Source organism: Rhinatrema bivittatum, chromosome 6, assembly GCF_901001135.1.
Source record: "Rhinatrema bivittatum chromosome 6, aRhiBiv1.1, whole genome shotgun sequence".
Lineage (NCBI taxonomy): Eukaryota > Metazoa > Chordata > Amphibia > Gymnophiona > Rhinatrematidae > Rhinatrema > Rhinatrema bivittatum.
In genome coordinates this window covers 73,229,497-73,252,317 of record NC_042620.1, presented here as the reverse complement: position 1 = coordinate 73,252,317, position 22,821 = coordinate 73,229,497, and the positions used below count along the sequence as shown (strand labels likewise).

Here is a 22,821-nt window from a genome sequence, read left to right as displayed (position 1 = left end):
AAGACGCTCAACATTGTTTAATGAAAATTTGTACAAAATCTCTATAAAATTTGCTCTGTGGTCAAAAACATATTAAATTTATTGGGAATGCTGTAATTGGGAGAATTAGATTGGTGAATTCACCATCTTGGACTTGTCGTTGGGATAATTTGATGGACAATTAAGCAAATTTTTGTTTTGTTTTGGTTTTTTTGCATAGGAACAAAAGTGACGTAAAGCCTTGATAAAAATCTTCCCAGAGTGTTCTGCGTGGGTGAACCGGGCACAGCTCATTTACCTGGTGTCCGTCCTGTTTTGATTCCTTGCATCCAATAGATAAACACCTCTCAAGTGATACACAATGCTTGGTTACAGATATACTTTCTCCATTAGTGTCCATGATATGCTGCGTGTAACAGTATCTTGTCTCTGCCAAGGAAGGAACAAAAAAAAATGTTTTTGAGAAAAAAAAAACCCGAACGCAATCAGCTTTCTACAACGAATTGTTGATCCTTGGAGCCTAGCTGGTGAAGAGCAAATGAGAACCGTGCAAAATTTACGAATGAAAAGATGGAGCAAAGGTCAACCAATGGGGAAATTACACTGCTCCATACTGGTAACACAGTAATAATGTGGGTTGGGCTTGAACAAAGTCCATTGAGCCTAAACCTTCATCTGTCTCTTGCAATTCCAAAGTGGTGAAATAGTAGAAGGCAACAGGAAATACTGTCACAGTCAAACAACTTCACTCGCTGGAAGACAAGCCTTCCTTCCTTAAAAGCAAGCACTCCCCAGCATTTAAAATACCCTTCCCATGGATGTGTTCATCTTCCAGGAATTCATCCACCATTTTCTTTCAAAGGGACCGGAGTTTTATTTGTAAGATTGTTATTCTGCAGTGTAACCACTAGGGCCATTGTAAACAGCAAACCCAGAATCTTTCTATAGACAGTAATTTCCATTTCACATGTCAGATATATGGCATCAGGCATGGAAAGAACTCGCCAGAAGGGTTTATGAGGGAAAGTGGGAACGAAAGCCATGAAGACAGAATGTCAAACGATGTTATCACACTGCAGTCTAGCTTGAGTTGGACACTGAAGCACCAGATCTGTGCTGCTCCCCAAAAAATTGTTAGAAATACGTTTTATTATGTTGCCTCGTCAGAAATACGCAAGAATCTATGTTTCATTTCGTTGCATTGCTAGAAATACGTTTCACTGTAAGAAATAAGTACCCCCCGCTTATTTCCTTTCTGTTATCTGTAAACCAATGTAACATCACTGATCTAATGTTGGTATATAAAAATGTATAAATAAATAAATAAAATAATATAAAGCTTGTGCTCCTGAGAGAAGAAATGATAGTGCATGGGAAAACAAGAGGCAGGAGAGTGCAACTCGGCCAGGGGGTGCTGTTACCAAACCTTAAGAGGTCAGCAGTGGCAAATAAGAATTCAGGAAGACTCTACTACCCAGATAAAAAAAAAATGAACCTTGAGCATTAGACTTCCTGTAATCACCACAATGTCAAAAAACTTAGGGGTAGCTTTTCGTGGGTGCGCACGCACGTCCATGTGTGCACGCTTCCCGGCGCGCGCCTGTTATAAAATCACCGGGCCGTGCGCACCAGATTTTGTAATCTGTGTGCACAAGGGGGGGGGGGGGATTATGTGGTGATGCATCGCAGCCTTCCCCGGCCTTTCCTAACCTCCCTTCCCCTTCCCCTCTCCTCCCCAACCACTAAATCGTACCTTTTTTTTTTTTCCATCCTTGTTTTTCAACTTACTTCAGGGTGATCAATATCGCTGTGCCAGCCCGCCCCCTGTCCCGCCCCCTGTCCCGCCCCCTGTCCCGCCCCCTGTCCCGCCCCTCCCCACTCCCCGGCCTGCCCCTTGGAAGAGACCTGGCTCTTGTGCGTGTCCGGGCCCCTTCTAAAATGCACCACGCGCATAACCACCATTTTCCCCCATGCGTACCTTTTTTACAATTGACCCATTAGTCTTTATTTAATAATTTATGAAATATTTCTAAAATTATGTATTCATGAACCACTCAACTTTAAATTTTTACTCTTTGATCCTTTTCAAAATATGATTTTACCATATTCAAAATAAAATGAAATTATTAACTTAGGCCTCACTAGAGGTATCAAAATAAAACCAGTATCATTCAAGACTGAGCTCTATTTTATTCATTTATTTATTTAAAAATATTTATAACCCCCAGGTCCAATGCAGGAGTACAACATAACATCCATAGGGGTAGATTTTAAAAGGAGTGTGCGTGGCATACATGTATACCCGATTTTATAACTTGCGCGCGCAGTTACAATTCCAGATGTTTTATGGACAGCAACCTATAAGGCAGGCTCTCTGATGAGATCTTTGGGAAGTTTGTCTGCCCAGGTTAATCAAGGAAAACAACTTCTAACTTAAAGAAAAAATGTTCAGAATTGTATGGAACTAATCTTGCTTTAATCAAAAGATAATCAGTGTCTGCCCAGGAGCGTTGAAAACCTAGGGAATTATGTTAAAAGGCTTAATTTAAGGTTTTTGAATTTTCATAAGTGTCCATTGATTCCTTCTATGGAGATGATCAGGAAATTCTATTTGGACTTCTTAAAGGTCTATTTACCTAATATAAAAATTAAGGGCCTGATTTTCAGAAGCATTTACATGCTTAACACTGGGTTTTACATGTATAAATGCATTTTACCTGTGTAAATAGGCTTTGGAAAATTGTTATAATGCACAGTATGCCATTGAATTGCCAATAGGTTTTACCCATGTTAAGTGCTCTTGATGCGAGTACATGGCTTTTGAAAATTGCTACAGTAGTATGTTGCATTTACATGCACAACTTCATTGAAAATTCACCTGTAATTCTGTCAACGTTTCTGAATTTTTGGATCTAACTGTTTTTGGGGTTTTTTTAGAAGAATCTTCTCTGAAATATAAGGGAAGGCTACTCTTTTAGTGGAGTACTCCTGGTAATCAGATAAGCAATGGATCTTAATTTTTTTTTTTTATCTTAAGGATTCCAATTTTCTAGGACACAGGATTTCAATATTCCCAGATGTGGAATATATGAACATTTTATTTTAAAGAAAGAGAGAGTATTATCTATGGGAGCCACCTTCCTACTTAAATTTCCTTATAAATGCATTGTTAAGTTTCAAGATGCCACTTGATCCTGTACAATTTGAGGATTTTATATAAATAATGTGTTCCAGTTAGTAAGGCTGTCACATGAGCTTAAGGTTCTGGCTTTAAATAATGGAATTTTCTGATTGGATATTTCTTTGTTCTTTCTGCCCCATGATGGGGTCTACAGAGGTAGTGATTCTTAAATTTTTCCTGTTTTGCTCATTAAAGTTCTTGTTTAAATTATTCTAGGGATCACTCTTTCCTAATTCAAGTGTCTCTTGATAGAAAAGAAAAAAAAAACCACGATTAGATTAATTTAACAAGACCTTTTGCTCCTGAACCTGTCTCTGGCTATTAGGATGCAAACATCTGTACCAAAACACATTTTTTTTTAACTCTTTATTTTCAAAATTTTTCCAAAATTCAGTCAAATGTTGACATATATGAAATGTCAAACAGTAAAGAAGAAAACAAATTAAATTTACTTTAATACAGAAAAATAGAAGCAATCATTCTAATGAGGCCTCCATTTGGGGGGCTATTGTAAAACTGGAAATACTACAAAAGGCAATATGACCAGAATAACATTATAGATTCTGCTATTTCTTGGACTCTATTAACAATATTAAGAAGAAACAGGTATGGGACTCTCTCTATTTTGCAAAAACTGCCAAAACACATTTTTTTTTCCCTGCCAGAAGTTGCAGGAAATGAAATCAATGGCCAAAATAGATCCTGTTTCAAAACTGTGCTTTTGCACTTTGTACTTTTCTACCCTACTCTGACATTTAAATTTGTCCCAAAATGTTCTAATACATTTTCATTTTAATTTCTTAACTACTCTAGAGTTATATTATTTCATCATTTTCAGCAGTACAAAGAGAGAATGAATTTATACCAGATGTTATTCTGGAGCTAGGAGCTTCCGGAGGAACTCAGCTTCACATACTTTTCACTTTACATTATGACGCACATAATGGGCCGGATATTTACGTGCGGGCATAGATTTGTGCGCGCAACCCGGCGCATACAAATCTACGCCCGATTTTATACCATGCGCGTGCAGCCACGTGCATGTTATAAAGTCCAGGGTCAGCGCGAGCAAGGGGATGCAGCCATCCTCCGTTCCCTCTGAAGCCACTCCGAAATCAGAGCAGCCTCGGAGGGAACTTTCTTTCCGCCCTCCCCACCTTCCCCTCCCTTCCCCTACCTAACCTGCCCCCCAGCCCTACCTACCCCCCCCCCCCCCTTACCTTTAACTTAGAAGTTGTGCCTGCCTCTGGGCAGGAGTAGGTTGTATGCGCCAGCCAACGGCCAGCCCGCAATCCCGGGCACAGCGGCAAATGGAGGCTCCAGCCCTGCCCCCGCCCCGCCCCTGGACCGCCGCATTCACGCCCCTCCCCCTTTTTCAAGCCCTGGGACATATGCACGTCCCGGGGCTTGCGCATGTCGCCGGGCCTATGCAAAATAGGCTTGGCACGCACAGGAGCGGATTCTCGGGGTTACTCGCGTAACCCTTTGAAAATCCACCCCAATGTGTGCACATTCACTGGCCCGCACCCAGGGACGTGGCTGTTTTATAAAATGCACGCATGTTAAATAACAGCCTGGCCACACGCTTGTGCCTGATTTTAAGTGGACACACGCCCGTGTGTGTAAAAGCCGGTTATACCTTGTAAGTGGGGGAAATTTTAAAAGGGTCACGCTCTGACGCCATAGGCCAGTTTTACCAGTTCCTCCCCAGTTCATCCAGTTAACAGCTAGGTCCTCCAATCCCCCCCTGGTTTGATAGCCTATGCACCCCCCCCCCCCCACCAGTTGCTCCATACCCTCCACCCCCCAGTTATCCCAGCCATTTACATGGCTCGTTAGTTTTTTTGGTTTTTTTTTTTACTTTCACGCCATCCATAGCAGAAATAAAGTTATCGCAGCAGGGAACCTCGGCGTGCGTCGGATCGCATTAAGTATTTACGTTCAAATTTCTGGCTCAAGTCTCGAAATGCCCATGTACTGCCCATGCCCTGCCCAGATCACCCCCATGTCCCACCCTTTTTTGGGACGTGTGTGTTGCGGGAGATTCGCACGTATCCAGGCGGCTTTTATAATCCGCTTGGTGCGTGCCAGGCCGACATATTTGCGCAATCTCTAATTGATTCGCATGTGGGGCTTTTAAAATTCACCTTTATAGGCATTTAGGGAAGATAATGAACCAAACTATTTATCAGGCAATAAAAGCATCAGAGGTTTGTCATCCTTTTGATTAGCTCTTGATTTACAGTGATATGCATAACAATCAAATTTCAAGACCTCTAAACATGAAACAGAAGACTTACAATTTCTCATTAAACTCATTTACCAAAATCATTTTCCCGTTCCATGTTTATGTCTGGGCAAAATCTTTGGAGAATAAGATCTGAAAAGAATTTGAAATGCTCCTTCTCGATGCTTTTACTAAATGGCAAGCCACTTTATTTCATGACTAGACTTGCCATATGTTTCTGTTTGACCTCTCTGCCTACCAAAAAGCTAAATTATTCTGTAGGACTTGCATTAGCCCATGCACCATGCTGGCAGTCAGCAAGCTACACAGCTTGGTAGATGGGCAATTCATTTATCTTCGGCTCTAGTTCTGAACTTCTAGCTTAATGTGAGCTTCTATTTTAGCTTGAGATCCTTCTAATTGAAGCCTGCCTCATTAGTGATGCAAAATTGTACGACTGTGTTTCTGAGAATCATTGTAACATGACAAAAAGAAAGAAGCCATCCATGAAAGCGAACACCTGCTCCTCACCAGGCCTTGCTCATAAAGTATCTGGGTTTTTAATTCTCCAAATATGGCAACTCTACTTACGACAGCAGTGAAAAATATCGCATCATCAACATCCTGCATATAAAATATTTACTGCAGGATCATATTCAAACCTATTCTTTCTCTAGCATTTACATTAATTTTTGCAGGTTCCCAGGATCTCAGCTAAAACAATTCTGCAATAGGAAATGGTTCTAATGGCCAGAACAAGGCTAAGAATATTTTGTATATTTAAATATTGCACTAACAGGCCTCTTAGTAAACAGAGAAATTAAAGCAAACTTTGCATACTCAAGAACATTGTGTGCACTGCCTGTAACCAGCCAAAAACATGTATCAAGGCTGCTTATACATTACGGTAGCTTTCTTCTCAGTTTATTCCCAAGACCCCTTCACTGCTGTTGAACTTACGTTTTTAGGGAGAAACTGGTCTGAACATATCCCTCTCTCTGCCAGAAAATGTTATCATTTTTCTACTAATGTCCTCTAAAAAATTCCCTGACCCTAATATATTTCCATAGGAGATTAAAATGTCTTTGCTCTTTCTCTCACCAGCTCTCCCTCACAAGAGCCTGTACAGCTAAAAACAAAAAAACCCACACATTTTAGCTCAGTCTCCAACCATCAGAAGTCAAGGACTTGTGATACTTGGAGGTCAAAAGTGAAACAGAACTGTAAAACCGTCAGTCTCTGTTAAACAGATGTCAAGGACTAGAACAAAGGTGTCATAAAATACGACCAGCAGCGTTATAATGTGAAGCCTCTAGCATATACTGCTACACTTTCATGATCGTCACACTAAAGCAAACAGCTTATTTTTCCACTCAGCACATTAACAGTATAAAGCAGCAGATCATGGTTCATAATTCAATATATTATTTACATCAAGGACCAGATATGTCACGCATTTTCTCATAGACAAAAATGGGGAAAAAAACCCCTTTAGTACATCTGGCCCTAAGTGTTCAATAATAATCAGTGGAAATTTATGCCCAAAATTACAAACACCTACATTCCCCCACCTAAAAATAAATAAATAAACACATAAACACATAAACAAATAAAAGCTCAACAATGATAACCTTGAAAAAACTACCTTTTCTTCTATTCCTTCTGGTGTGAAAAATATCTGACTGACAGTATCTGCACAGACTGGAATTCTCTTATCTTTTGTTACCACTTAACACAGACCATTGAAGGAAAAGGTCACATAACTATCAAGCAGAAGAGATTCCGGCAAATCTGAAAGGAGGAGATACCGTCACCAAACCCTGGTAAGAACAGAGAAGTACCAGGCTCTGCACTTACCCCGGGGGGAGCCCATTCAGTTTATGAAGCCGAACCAAGGCGCTCAGATTTTGAGACCTTCGTTTACCAGAGTCTGAGCAGGCAATGATGTGTTCTGACTTTCCGAGCACATCTAAACTGTACTTTGATTCTCAAAAGTAAACTGCAAAGGGTTGAAGAGGAGAGAAAACACCACCCCAATAGGTGTCTATTCTCCAGAAATCCAAGGCATGTGAAAAATCAAGCCCAGGAATAAATACCTGGGAGACAGAGTCAAGGCACAAGCTGGCCTGAATGTAATTTTTGCAGCTTGAGACAAAATGCTGCGGGCTGAATGTCTCCAGGTATTTGGTCATTTACGTGACACAGGGATTTTGCCAAGGTGAAGGGGATTTTTTAAAGCCTGCAGGGATATTCCCAAGCATGAATGCCTGCTTTTCTCGTCATGCAATCTGATATGAGCTAAATATCATGGGCTTGATATGTTTTGTCAAAAGCAGTTTTTATTTCATTTCTTCACCCCCCCCCCCCCCCCATGTACTTAATCAATATATCCGTTATAGTGAAGACCTTGCTTTACCTTCTACAGTGTGTAACATGGGAACATTGTAAGAACTGAAATATTTTTTTCTGACAAATTACTGTGGGCTAAGTAGGCTGAGCAATCCCCTGAGATTCACAAAACTACTCTCTGACTTGCCATGTCAAAGCCCTCTGCTTAAAATCTGGATACAAGATAAATAAATGTTAGCTTTTGACTGATGCAAACCTTAAGGTTAACAGCATTCCCTAAGGAAGTACTTTAGCCTTCCTAGACCCTCCAAAAATCATGCCCCCAATTCACTTCCTTGACTCTTGCAAAGACCTCCTAGGCGCTGAGCCGGCGGTCCCTACCATACCTCCTACTGGCTCGGCATCCATCCCTCATCTGGCACTGCCTTAAAATATGAACTTCATGTATATGGCTCAAAGTCTGAGCCAAACACACAAATTGCTTTCACAAGTACTTATCCAAAAACTGAACAAATATTCTTCAAAGGAATACTTTACACAAGGAGGAAAAAGACCTCAGAACCACGTGTGCATTGTTCTCTATGGAGCACAGCAAGCATACTCAGCGGTAGGTCAGTCACAGGTCTTAAAACATCTCCACTTTTGACTCTTTTACTACAATTCTTGTATATTCAATTTCCAATATTTTTTTTTCTTTTTTGAAATTATTGTTGTGTAGTCATTGTGCCTCTCAAATTTAAAATTGTGTGGCTGGTTAGCCCAGTACTATTAGGCTGAATATTTAAACATCCATATTAAAATTTTTCAAAAAAGACGTTATCTTGTTGTCACGATGTATCAACTCAATTCGTTCAGCCACAAAGCTGGATTCCCAAAAGCTGTAAGGTTGAATGCCCCGATGGACGTTAGCCAACATTTCGCCCAATGGCTGTCTCAAGGCAATTTTTAGAATTGCTGCAGTATTCCACCCTTCTTCACCGCGGATAAACCGCTGCTACCATCTTTCAAAGTTGGAGGCGCCATTAGACAGCACCAGATGAGTGACGGATGCTGAGCTGGAAAGAGGTAAGAGACTGCCCTCCTGCTAGTTCAGGATGGGGGCCCTTTTCCAAGGGTCCGGGAAAAGGGTGGTAATTGGCTTTTTTGAGGTGGTCTCAGGGGGGCTTGTTATATGAAGGTAGGGTCGGGGGGCTTCTCTTGGCCCTTATAACTTGTTAGGGGGATTGCCGGGGACATTGCTTTCCACCATTAATAAGCTGCTAGGAGCTACATTTAGGGCCCTATTTATTAAGCATTTTGCCCACAGATCCAAGATAGGAAAAACCTTTAATAACCAGGTCTCTTAATGAGTTCATCAGTTCTACTCAGGAGGCTCTTAGTACGTAGCACTCTGATGACCAGTAAGGTCATTAGCATGCTATGAACCTGTGCAGCATATGCAGATGTGTTAAACAATTCACAAATGTACTAGACAGGACACATTTTGCCCTGCATTCTGGACTTTATACCAGTATGGCTTCAGGAGGTCATTCGGTGCTGAATTATTAATTTTGTCTCTCCTGGACACACTTAGATGAGGCCTGGATTCAGACGATAGCTACATCTTGGTCTCTTTAGACATCACAGACACAGTAGACCACGCTATTCTTTTACACCGATTACATGAATGTGGTATTTCTGGTCCAGTCCTGCAATGGTTCAGCTCTTTTCTTTCACATCGGTATCAACGGGTTGAGTACGATAATAAATACTCATACTGGTCTGAAATTGCGCCTGGCCTGCCACAAGGGTCGGCCCTTTCAGCTATGCTTTTTAATCTTTACTTAGCTCCCCTGTGTAAAGTGTTGGCTGGCGTGTGTGACGGGTAAAAACTTTAAGCATACAACATCCAGTTTTTTCGTACGGGTTCGACCGTCCTGGAAAGACGCGATGGAACTGGTTAATCTGTGCCTGTCGACCATTAAGAGGTGGCTATTCTTTAACAAATTGTCTCTCAATATTTCTAAAACCCAGTGTCTGTTGATTCAGTGTCCTCATTCTAAGAGCCATCTGAACTTGACTGTGATTGAGACTGTCTCGTTTGCACTTAATTCCTGACATCATTGGTTTACCTGTGGTTACGTTAAAACCTCTTCAACTACTGCTGCTTAATGCTGCTGCCGCCCGACTTATCTCCGGCACCAAAAGACACGATCACATCACCCCTGTGCCCATAGACCTGCACTGGCTTCCCGTTTCACCGACTGGCTCCCTATCAAAGTACAAAGTCCCAGTCATGGCTCTCAAACTGATCTCCTCTGCTGTCACCCCATGGTGTATTGCCTTGTTGCACTTTTACTGTCCCACTCGTCCACCGCGCTGCTCTCAAAGGGGCCTTTTGGATGTGCCCTCGCCACTTCACGCTAGGCCTTCTAGCACCAGAGACCGTGCTTTCTCTATGGCAGCCCCTGAATCGTTGAGACTGGCGGACAGTTTGAAAACAATTAAATCTCTACTGAAACCCTGGCTGTTTAGACAGGCATTTTATTAGCTCACTGGACTGTTTGTCAAGCTTTTCCTTTGACATCTTTCGATGGTTTTGCTTGTTGTTTCATATGTCTATGCTATGCATAATTTTAGATTTTATGTATGTTTTATTTGTACATCACCTAGTATCTCTTAGGCAATTAATAAATTTGAATAAAGATAAAAATAACATGTTAATTGATGAGCATTCTAATGGTAGTTAGTCTGTACTAATTTTAATGTGCTTTTAGTACATTCTTCTTCTTGTGATCATCCACTGAAGTCTCACCTTTTCACTGATGAGCACATTTCTGCGCTTGTCAGTTGGCCTTAGCAAGATCATGCACTTTTCAGGGGCCATCCTTAAGCCAGTGTTTCCGAACCTTATCAAGCCCAAGGCACACCTACATTAACAAAAATGTTGTGTGGCACACCAGCTTCCTCTGAGCAGGCAGGGCAAACATGGAGAGGATTCATACAGCCAAAAGAGCTAGAGAAGCACTGAAAGCCCCTGTCTCTCTCTATATGCAAGTGCTGGAGAACGGAGAAGTCAGTGTGGCCCTCTCTCTCTTTCCTTCCTTGGCTGCAGTGACCCCCTCTGGGTCTCGCCCTTTCTACCAATGCTGCCTCCACCCTCCAGGTGTGGGACCCCCATCCCTTCCCTTTCATTCACTCATCTTCCTTCCTTTCCCTCCCTACTCCACATCTTTCTCTTTGCCCCATTCATCTCTTTCCCTCCTCCTCTCAGACTGCTTCATTCACTCCTTTCTCCTCCTGTTCACTTCACTCATCCCTCTCTTCCCCTCTCATTTCTCCCACTACTCTCTCATCCCAATCTCTTCCCTCCCTTCCCTTCCTTGCTTGCTTGGTCCAGCCAGGTCTTCTTTGGTGTGACCTTGCCTACCAGTCAGTGGCTGTGCTCCTGCAGTTCCCCATTGCTCTTTTTCTACGGGTGAGGCTCGGCCTTCCCATTGCATACCCGGTAGAGGTTCGCCTGATCCCACTTTCCCTTCCTTCCCTCATTAACCCACAGCTTCTTAATCTTCCCACTTACTCACATCCCCTTTTCCTTCCATCCCTTTTCACCTTCCCTTTCCTTCCCTTCTCACCTCATCCACGACCCCTTCCCTCTCCCTCAGCCCTCCTCCACTCCCTCTTTTTCCTGGTAAGCTTTTGGTCCACAGACAGAGGGTGGAAACCCAGCCAGCGCACCATTTTTCATTTTGCCGGAGGGGCCTGGGAACCCCCACAGGTGCGTCATCAAATCACGCTGCCGCACCCAAGCGGAGCTCTCTGCCTGCCGGGCAGTCAGCAGGTCGTGCCGTTCTTGCCCTGACGGTGGGGGTGGGAACCTCGCTGGCACATTGCTAAACCGCGCCGTTCTCTTCTTGCCGGTGGGGGGTGGGAGCCTCACCAGCAAATTGATAAACTGCTCCATGCTTTTATTACTAGTGGGGGTGGGAACCTCAACAGCACATCCAAAAGCCAAGCCGCTCACTTCCATGAACACTGCTGCTGTTCCCCTCCGGGTTTGAATGTGCTGATAAGCCCGGGCAGGAATGGAAGCAGTGTCCATCGAAGAAATGGGTGCTTCTCGCTGGGGTGGAGGAGAGGGAGGAAAGAGCAGAGGGAGGCCAGGAAGCGCGAAACACAGCTGACGGTGCTTGGCGACACACCGTTTGAGAACCACTGGTCTAAAGGAAGTTTCTGATAGGCAAACCACACTTGAGGTGTCAGTTCTTGAAAGTACAGTGATAGGAATTACAGAAGGGTTTTTTTCAGCACACATTTCTACATCTAACACCACAGGGTATTTTAGGAGCAGAATGAAAGTTTGCGATCTTAAAGTATCTTCCAAATTGCATGGGCAATCATCTCAGCTCAGGACAGCTGTGAATCTCTTTCTCCAGTCCTCATCACGCTGAAAATGAATCTGTTTTGGTCAGCTCTGAGGACACCCGATCAGACAGCACACCACATCAGGTAAAACTCACCTCTTGGGCAGTAGACATCTGGAGCCCAGCGATTGCATTCGTAGTTGTCTACTGCTCTTTCACACGTGAAGCATTTAAATCCACCTGGATATGGTGTGGCTAAAAAAGGAAACAAATAATAATTGGAATTCATGGGAAAACAGTCCCATCTTTTAAGACAGACAGCATGGTCTTATTTATGTGTCTTTTTAAAAGCCAGTTGTTACACATTAAATCATAATTTTTGTTTCTGAATGCTTCCAGGTATAAATAGTATTTGTAACCATACTATACTATTAAGGGGTAGGAACACCTTCACTGGTATCATATAAAATTGTACAAGGCCATAGGATCGGCTCAGCATACTTGAGTGTAATCATGCACCATCATTATGGTGTTCGACCAGCTTAGAAATGCAGTTGGTCATAGCCAGCTTTTAAATCACTTAATTTTTTAATTTTTACATGCAAGTAAAAACTTTTTTCCACTTTAATTCTCTTGGTGTGATTGCTCTCTATGTTATATAACCAGCTCATATGCAAATATTGTGATTATTACAAAATGACAATAACTTCAAACACTTATCTTAGTTCTTATTATTATGCTTATTGGATATTTACTAAAGGCTGGAAACCCACCCTACACTGACAATGTTTTGATGTCTCAAACATCTGCTTCAGGGGCTAGAGAGCTTCTGCAAGACAAAATCATCCTAGGTGAAAATGTATCCCTATACCAGGAAATTTAACACTTCTAACAGGTAGTTCATACAAACCTGGTGCTTCGTGTCAAAAATGCTCAGCGTGTGACCTCATTACGCACGTATTTTTAAAGGGACCTTAACCAATCACATCCATATGCCTATAACGCAGATTTGTAATCGACCTAATGAACTTAATTCAGATTTCAATAAAACATTCAACTTCTTTACTTAGGCTGAATGGTTCTGCCGTTTTCCAATTAAAAATGAAACACTGCTCAGTTTGTATCAATCTGCGATTGAAGTCTCCCTCTCTTTTGTTGGGAACTAACTGTAGCAATACTGCAAATATCAGGTCATCTTCTGTGTGTATATGATTATTGCAATGGTCTACTAGTGGTGCTTCAGTTTTACTCCTACATTTACAGCTCACATGTTCTTCTACATGTATTCATGAATAATCATACACACACAGAAGATGACCTGAGATTTGCGGTATTGCTACGGTTAGCTCCCAACAAAAGAGAAGGAGACTTCAATCGCAAATTGATACACACTGGGCAACATTTCATTTTTAATTGGAAAATGGTAGAATCATACACCCTAAATAAAAAGTTGAATGGAATATGTTTTATTAGGCCGATTACAAATCTGCGTTATAGGCATATGAATGTGATTAAGGTCTCTTTAAAAATGCATGAAAGATAAGGTCACATGCTGAGTATTTTTGACACGAAGCACCATGTACGAATGAATCACTTGTTAGAAGTGATTATATGGAATGTTAAATCTCCTGGTATTGGGATATATTTTCACCCTGGATGATTTTGTTTTGCAGAAGCTCTCTAGCCGCTGAAGCAAATATTTGAGACATCAAAATGCTGTCAGTGTCAGGCAGGTTTCCAGCCTTTAGTAAACATCCAATAAGGATAACAGGACGAAGCTAAGTGCTCAGAGTTGTCATTTTGTAATAATCACAATATTTGTGTATGGGCTGGTTATATAACAGAGAGCAATCAAACCAAGAGACAAAGTAGAAAAAGTTTTTAATTGCATATAAAAAAATTTTAAAAAGTGTTTTCAAAGCTGGCTATGATCAACTGAATTTCTAAGCTGGTTGAATACCATATTGATGGTACATGATTATCCTTAAGTATGCTGAGCCAAGCCTATGGCCTTGTACAGTTTTATATGATACTAGTGAAGGTGTTTCTACCGATTAATAGTATTGTCTGATTATATATAACTTATGGGTTAGGATATTGGTTCTTTTGGTTTTTGCTAGTATAAATACTATCTGTGCCAAAGATGGAACAAAATATTTCAAGTCTGGGAGTTAACTACAGGCAGAGATTACTGGCTCATGATGACAAATTAAAATAAAAGCCAAGGATATTATGAAATCAATATCCAGGTCCTCATTATGAATGTCAATTTTGATTTTTTGGCCCATTTCGAATCTATACATTATGTAAGATCTATTTCTCACTCTAATTTTATTTATTTAAAATCATTTCTAAATGATTTCTCCAGTCAAAATGTGACTGCCCGAGGCGATATACAATACAAAATCTCAAAACTTACAATACAATAAACAGCACAAACACGAAAAATATACAATTACAATAATAAAAATATAATTTATAAAATATGGCATGCAACTTTTCTGTTAACAAATGTAATGACTGTCATCCTTTTAGAAACCAAACTCTTAAAGGGTAATGTTCAAAGCTGTGCACGTGTATATGGGCGTGCACAAAGTTGCTACAGTATTTTATAACATGCACAGATACAATATGCATAGGTTATAAAATACAAGTACATGTACACGTAATCATGCTCACGTATGTAAAATCCTTGTGCTGTGCAAGTTCGGACTTATCCAGCTAAGTAGTGACACTTAACCGAATAATTTCCAATTTATCCAGCTAAGTACTGCTACTTAGCCGGATAAGTGCAGCTACTTAGCCGGATAAGTGCAGCTACTTAGCCGGATAAGTTCAAACTTGTCCTAGTATTGGCAAAGGCGCTACTTAGCTGGATAAGTCAAATTTAGCCAGATAAGTGAGCGTAAATGATATACAAGAGTATCTTTTCTTCCAATTTTAGAGGGATATGCAAGTAGCTTTAACATGCATAATTTACATGCATTTACCTCTGTAAATCAGCTTTTACATGGGTAGGCTGGGGAATTTCCTAAAAACATGCGGCAATGAAATAACCAGTCTCATTAGTCTACTAGTTTGCCCAACCCACCTGCAGCTTATGAAGACTCTCCTGGCTCTTCAGCCTAAAGTCCCCCATTTCACCCAGAACCTCTACCAGGTCATTTTTCTTTTCATTTTGAAGATGCTTGCGATCACTTATTCCTGATATTGAAAGAAGTAATGCTGCATTTACATGCAGGGCCGGCAGAAGTACTAGACCCAGGCCTAGGGTGCCGACCATGTGGGGCCGCAAGCGCTGGCACCAAAGAGGAGTGGGGTGGCGGCGTGACTGGGGGAGGTGGCACTCCTGTTTGCTGCTGCGGCACCGCCGCTCACGGCCCCATATGGCTTCCGCCCCCTAATGGGGGAGGCAGTGCGACCGGGGGGGGGTGTGTGTGACCAGGTGGGGGTGATGCGACAAGGGGGGAGGGCGGGGCGCAAGGCAGAAGCTGCCTAGGGTGCCTCGTCCCCTTGTACCAGCTGTTTACATGCATAAATTGCTTATAAAATAGCAACTAACTCGCATAAATGTTGTCCCCCTTCCCAGAATGCCCCTGGCCTGTCCCTTTTCTACTTGTGTAAATTTACTCATGGACTCTGATTTACGCATGTATGATGAAACTTTTGAAAATTCACCTTTCAACTATATGGCAATATGCTGCCAATTTTTTTAATCAAGGGGGCTTTCACCAGCTCTAAGCTCTACTAAGTGAGACTCTCTGTTTCACCACCTAATTGAATAAGGGGCTTCTAGAAGCCCCTCTAACACACCATAGAAGTTAAGACATATTCTAGCCAAAATTTCCCAGTATGGAAATTATCATTTGCATCTACTGATGCCTTGATTATATTGACATAAAAAATACACTGGACAAAAAAAAAATCTCTTATTTTATTGAACATAACCAAGGAAACCAAGTATTTCCAAATCATTTAAAGACACTAATATTGGCTTTGAAAGCAGGGCATTATGGCTATCCAGTGAGAATTTGTCCAAAGGAACGTGGCAAGAAGAGAAAGGCACAAACACGAGAAGCATGGGGTAGCAAGATGTATAAAACTGAAGGATCGGCGAGAGTTTAATGGAGGAGAGGAAGACAAGGTGACGGGCAGAGGTGATAATGCCTCCGTACAGGATATCGGCGAGACTTTGCATGGGGTACTGTATCTAACTCTGGGGACTGTTCCTCCCAAAGAATACAGAAGTAGAGACTGGCTAGAGAATGGCTACCAAAACGGTGCAGGATGTTCACTAAAAGCCCTATGAAATAAGGATTTCGATATGCGTATACCCTAGAAGAGGGGAGACAGGAAATATTAGAAAAGGATCTCTAGAGCACTGGGGCAGAATATCAGGCTCCAAGGGGCAGACTCGGGAATAATATCAGAAAGCATTTCTGCATGGAAAGGCTGGTGGACAGATGGCATGGCCACTCAGTGGAGAAAAATTAAATACTACAATTCAAGAAAGTAAGAGCTAAACATAGGAGAAGTAAATGGAAAGCCAGATATCAACTAGAATCTATGGCATTGCATCAGAAAGCAAACTGAGTGGTTCTTATTTGCTGTCATATTCTCTGTTTCCACATAAGATATTAGATTAGAAAGACAGCAGGGAGCGGGACCAGGAATACATTTAGAAACAAAAGCTTGAATTATGAAGTAGCAGGTGTACTTCATAGGGAGCCAAGGCAGCAAAGCTAGAAAGGGAGAGGCTAAGAATAGGAAGGGATCAGAAGAAAAGACGAACCACAGAGTTTTACGGAATCAGAGAGACTGACATGAAAAGTCAGGAGGACCAGCAAGTAAGCTGTTGCAATAGTCCTGGCCAGAAGCGAACACTACATGGAGCATGTGACAGGTGTCAAAAGTTAGAGAAGATGGGGTTTTGTGAAGTATTGTAAAGCTGGTGACTGGGAGGCGAGCAGACGCTGGAGAGCCAGGGAGGAAACGGAGCGAGCAAGATGAAAGTTGACACCCACATTCCAAAGTGCTGTGAAAAAGGAAGGGCTGTGAAATTAATGCAAACACAGCCTACCCCTGAATGGAAAATGAGAGTGCTGTAAAACTGTCTCCTACAGGTTTTATACAGCAAATGACTCCAATCAAATACTACTTTTTTGAGGCACTGCTTTCCACTCATCAAGACTTCAGATGCTGTGTTTGCATGAGTTAAGCTATCAGTTGAATTCTGCCAGCTGACCACAGCTATAGTATAATATTATCAGACCATAATGGAGGTAGTTTTCAAAGAGTTACTTGGGGGCCGCATGCATAAAATGAGCATATATGTACATAAGTAGCAGTTAAGCCCATATCCGCTATTTTATAAATCTCGAGTATGTGCATCCTTGCAGTGGCATATGTAAATAAGAACAGGGGAAAAACAGGGATGGACCAGGGCCTTTCCAGGGCGGGGTTTTGTAAGTGTGCGCACAAGTAGCTGCTTTATAAGTGGTAAATGCATGTACAATACCGAGCTTGTCCGTACACTTTTACACCTGCTAACTGACTTGTGCAATTGAAATTGCATGTGTTTTGTCTGTACTTCCTGGGTAGAAGGATTGAGCGAACTGGTGGGGGTTCAGGGTGAAGTGCTGGAGAGGGTAGGTGAACTGGTGGGAATATCGGTGGACTGGTGATTCAAAGTACCTGTAAGAGCTAATTATTTTAAGAAGCGGGGTATGTGCACACTTCATAATATACCCACGTCCACGTTATATTCTGGGTTATTACACAAGCATTTTTATAAAATGGGTAGAGGAAGTATGCGTGTTCCTACATTACAAAGATGCGTGTGTACCGACCCACGCATGTGTACTGTTGGAGCAAAAAAGAATGGTATTTTAGAAACTGTGCGGCTCTCACTGCACTGTTTATAAAATACTAGCAGAAATCTCCATGGGCCCACTTACATGCACAAATGGCGTACCGTGAACAGTTTGGGAAGTTGGGCTCATTATCTATAGCTATACTGTTTTCTCAAGTACTGCAGAGACGATCACACTGTAAAAATCTTTTTGAAACTACAATTGCACATCTTGCAACCTACTAAGCCATTATTGAATGAGGGGTGTTTTGGGCTTTCTCTACTTATAATGAGGTCATTTTGATATTGAGAACAACGATGTGAATGTAGTCTACAAAGGTACGTAATGTGGTTAGGTGTGTGCCTGCCTTCAATGAGTGCCAAGGAGGGTGAGTTTAAAGGTACACAGCAGTAAACAAACCTTCAAGAAATGGATCCTCACCAGACTGCTTGGTTCATTTGTTTAAATAATTCTGGCCTGTAAAAGAGGGTTATTCATGACCTTCTGAGTGCATCTCAGATTAGCTAATGAACACTTAGCCAGGAAGTCTTTCAAATGTCTTAATGGCCGTCTTGTCCTGTGACTTGAATCCCAAGCACATTCATGCCACAGCAAGCCAGCAGTTTCTCTACAATGAAAAGAAAACAGCGATCAGGAGAATGAATGAGTGGAAGAGCTCTCTGGAAATAGGCTTTGACTTGGTGAGTGAATATCGGTCTGTTGTAAACTGTCAATTGATACCACATCTGATATGGCCAGCAAAAAAAAAAAAAAGGAGAGATTGTGGAGGATCCTGTGAGACGTATGGAATTTTCTTCATTGTTACTTCAAAGCATTTCTGCAGCGAAATAAAGTTTCAAACAGTTGTTGCCGCAGCTGTGAGAGAATCCCATTTGGCTCTTGATCACACAAGTTAGTAAATCCTAAAGAAGGGCATATGGTCCAAAAAGAGGGTGAAGCTACAAGGGAAAAAAGAAACTTTACAACAAATGCCCAACAGTTTCCTTGGTTAAGAATGGAGTACATTACAAGAATACAATCGGAAGTTTGTGTTGAAATTACAACTTTTCTTGAAGATATTTTTATAGTGAAATAAGGCTTTTTTTTATTTGAAATCTGTCAATTTTTGGTTCCTTAAGTACCATCTCTAATGTGTCTATGAAGAAAATGTGTAGCCATACACTGCTCTTTACATGTGCTGAAAATATCTATCAAAAGAGAAGATGTTGTATTATATTCTTTGATAAACCTATGTTTAAAAGTTTTTGTTTAGTTACCCTTGTTTTAAAATTAATTCTTATAAAAATCAGGAAGGTAAAAAATTGTGTTCTTCTACAGTCGTTCCACCTCATATTGTTTAAAAATTTACAAAATTTCAGACTGAGGCCAGCTCTGTGACTGGCATACTACGATGAGAAAAAGGTGTAACAGATATTATCAGATGGCTCAGTGACAGGTGGAGTGTCTGACTGATACACACTCCCAGTTCCCGATCAACCAATGTCTGCAAGCTTTCTTATATAAAATTATATAATACATTATATAAGGCCAATGAGGTACTTGGAGCTGTATGTTGATAATGAGATTAAACATACTTGGTGGGATTAGATGTTTGGCTACGCCTTAAGCCTCCACCTAGCAAAGCGGAGATGTAGGGTGGATAATCTCATAATAATGCACACCCTTCAATGTCCTGCTTGTTCAACATATAATCCGCTGGAATGATTCTACTCACACTGTACCAATTCGCTGTTCTTTAGGTTATTTTTTTTTTAGATTTGTATTATGAAACCTTATTTTACACAGTAAGAAGTTGGAATCTGTAGGTGCAATTAACTCCCATTGCCTGTCATGAAAATAAAACCATTAAATACTGTTTGGGGGGCATTCAGACCCCATAAATTGACAAGGATGCAATTTGGAGTCCTTTTGGAACCCGACCCAATAAATAGTACAATGTAACATGTTTTATAAACATAAGTTACTTAATTTTGTTAAGCTTTTTGTTTATAAAAAAAAAATGTAATGCTATCTCCCAAGAAAATACATTTTTAGTTTTTATAAACATTGGGAAAAACTTTTTCTCAGGAATAAACATTGTTTTCAGTGACTAAAGCTGAAAGTATCAAGTAATAAGATGCATACACCAAGATTAGTTTTTTCACCGAACACCATCAGAACACAGCTTTATGGTACTCGTGCTCTCCACACACAACCTTTTCCACTCCTCAGAATATCTTTGTGATTTGCGGTCTGTTGCTCTGGGACAGATAGGACAATGTGCCCCTTTTCCCTCAGCAAGCTTAGTGGTGGATACTGAGATTTTGTAGTCCAGTCCAATCAATGCAGTTCTGATTATCATTGTCATATTATTGGTATTTGAAGTCTTCGTTTCATCAATCTATCAATCAACTGCTCTCCCAGCTGAATAAAACATAGCCACTGTCTTTATCAAAGTAATCTGCTGATCTCATCCAAACAACAAGTCTGGCAATTGCACTAACATCAAATTAAAAACAATGTCATTGGTCAATTGTTTTACATTTGCAAGTAGTCATATGTACTAAGTGATCCAAGTTGTCCACGCCACCTTTGGTTTTCTTATAGTCCATAATGATAAGTGACTTTTTTCCTCTACAACTACTGTCATGCCATAGTGCATTGTTGGTAGCAACATTACTGCTTTGGATTTCCTGGGCAAATAAGCAACTAAGGTAAGATCCCCTACAAAAGCAAAGGGATGACAATTTCTCTGTTTTGGGTAAGGCTGCATTTCATTTGAAATGTCAGCCTTGTTTCTCCTTATGATACCCACAACATTCTTCCCTAACAAGTCTTTATAACATGACTACCTGCTCGTGCTATTCTTCGCCAACTTGTTTGCCCAAGTAGCTTCCTCATTCAGGGGCTACGATGTTGCTGCATAACAGCACTATCAAATCTTCATGCACATTTTGAGGGTTTGTCTAATGGGAAAGCGACTCTGAAAGCTACCAGTTGCTCATCCTCAGTCAGTTGTATCCCTAATATATACCATTTTCCAAGTTACTCTACTCAGTGTCACGCATCAATCACAGAGGGCAGCAAACCTGTTCACAACTCTCTTTTCCTCCAGTGTAACTTCATTATCAAAATGTGCTTGCTCTGCTATTTGCTGCAGTCTTTCCAGACTCGTGGCACGAAAACAAGAAGAATACCCTGTATATGGAAATCACAACTCTTTCAGGGTTTCGTGACCTGCATGGAACAAGACGTTCAAAATGCGGAAGCCTATGTGTGCTTTCAGTTCTGTACTATCCAGATGCGTCCATATTTTTATGTTATAAGTATGACTTTTTTCCACTCCCTGAATTTAGGCTGTGCCTTCCTATTTTTTTCTCTCAGCATTATAGACAAAATATTGTTAGACAAAAAACAGGGCAAACGTTTCTGAAATACCGACACTCTGGCTTGCATCTGTTGGCCCATCTCGTTCTTGCACATATCTTTGGCCACCATTTCGCTACACACCTGCTATGAAGCTTTTTGCTATAACCTGCTATTTCTGCCTCTTATGGTGGCAAGATCTGGGATATTCTCAGGGTGTGATCACTAGGGTTTCCTGGACTGTAAAGCCCTTGGTCTGCCTCTTATCATGCTGGTCACAGGATGCTCTTCTTCCCTGTAACACTGGAAGAATTGGCCTCTTGGCTGCTGGCACAAGCGTCTTTGCCATCACTGCTGGATGAACCTTCCTAAGAAATTAAATGTTCAGATGCAGAGCAATCATCAACCCTTGGAAGAAAGTTGGGATCTTCAGTATTGGAATATCCCTCAAATGTTGAATCACTGCTATACTATTCGTGAAAGTTAATCTGATCATTTCTTCAGACATATAGCTCCACTTCTTTGACTCTGAACTGTAGATAAAAAAAACCCAAAACATAATGGTACAATAAAGTGTAAAAAAATAGAACACCATTGCCCCCTCCCCCCCAAAAAAAAGCCTTCACATAAGCATATAACGAAAAAGAGGAGCATTCCCATTCACTCCCTGGAAAATGCAGGCTGAAAGACTATAGCATTATCTTCTTCAACCATGTTAAAGAAGCAATCAGAAGTACTTACTGTTGAGGCAGAGTCAATTGTGTCTAAAATCTGTCTTTTTTCTGTATAGATTCCTTTCTTCTTTCTCCTTCCTTGCATATACTGATGAAGCAGAAAAGCCAATATTTATATGCAAGAGGAATGCAGGTGACTTTTTTTTTTAAGGAATCAAAGAGGTGATGAATTGGTTCCTGGAACCAGGAAGGTCATAATGATGTCATTGTTGATATCTTCCAAGGTGTCCACTCAAAGAGAGGTGATAATGAGAATTTCTGAAGGCACAAGTGGCATGGCGTTCAGATGACACTTGCAGCTGAATAGAGGCAGAAAGACAATGTATTGTTTCCTGTGAAGGCACTTTCTGGTAGATTTTAAAACCCCTAGGTGTGCCAAAGCCGGGAGATCTGCGTGCGACTCAGCTCGGTGCGCGCTGCGTGAATTTTAAAACCCGCGTGGGTACACGTGTATCTTCCTCAACGTGCAAAAATCACAAATAGCCAAAAAGGGGCAGGGCATGGGTGACGTCTGGGAGGACCAAGCTTGTGGCATCAAGTCTGCGTGTAAGTATTTATGTGCACAAGCGTATCCTACTGCGTAACTTTACTTCTGCTATGGATTTCGTGTAACTCATGTAACAAATAAAATGTGCTAGTCAGCAGGGTTTTAAGGGTCGGGGTTGATAGTGTAAAAGGGAGGCAAGTTAGCTAGGGGGATTAGGAAGTCCTCTCCTTTACTGTGGTGAACTGGGAGCAAACTTGAGAAAGGGCTATTGCGTTGACGCCCAGTTACCAAATTCCCCCCACT

The 22,821-nt window shown here is 41.3% G+C and overlaps 1 protein-coding gene across 2 annotated transcripts in view; it reads right to left on the bottom strand.

Annotated features, from left to right (window-relative positions):
* LYPD6 (LY6/PLAUR domain containing 6) overlaps positions 1 to 22,821 on the bottom strand; it is a 128,186-nt gene that overhangs the window by 5,163 nt on the left and 100,202 nt on the right. For both annotated transcript variants that reach the window (XM_029605446.1, XM_029605447.1), the window contains exons 3-4: positions 12,236 to 12,334; positions 278 to 408 (exon numbers count right to left, since the gene is read on the bottom strand). In XM_029605446.1, the coding sequence (XP_029461306.1) occupies positions 278 to 408; positions 12,236 to 12,334 (230 nt within the window). The remainder of the gene's footprint in view (positions 1 to 277; positions 409 to 12,235; positions 12,335 to 22,821) is intronic.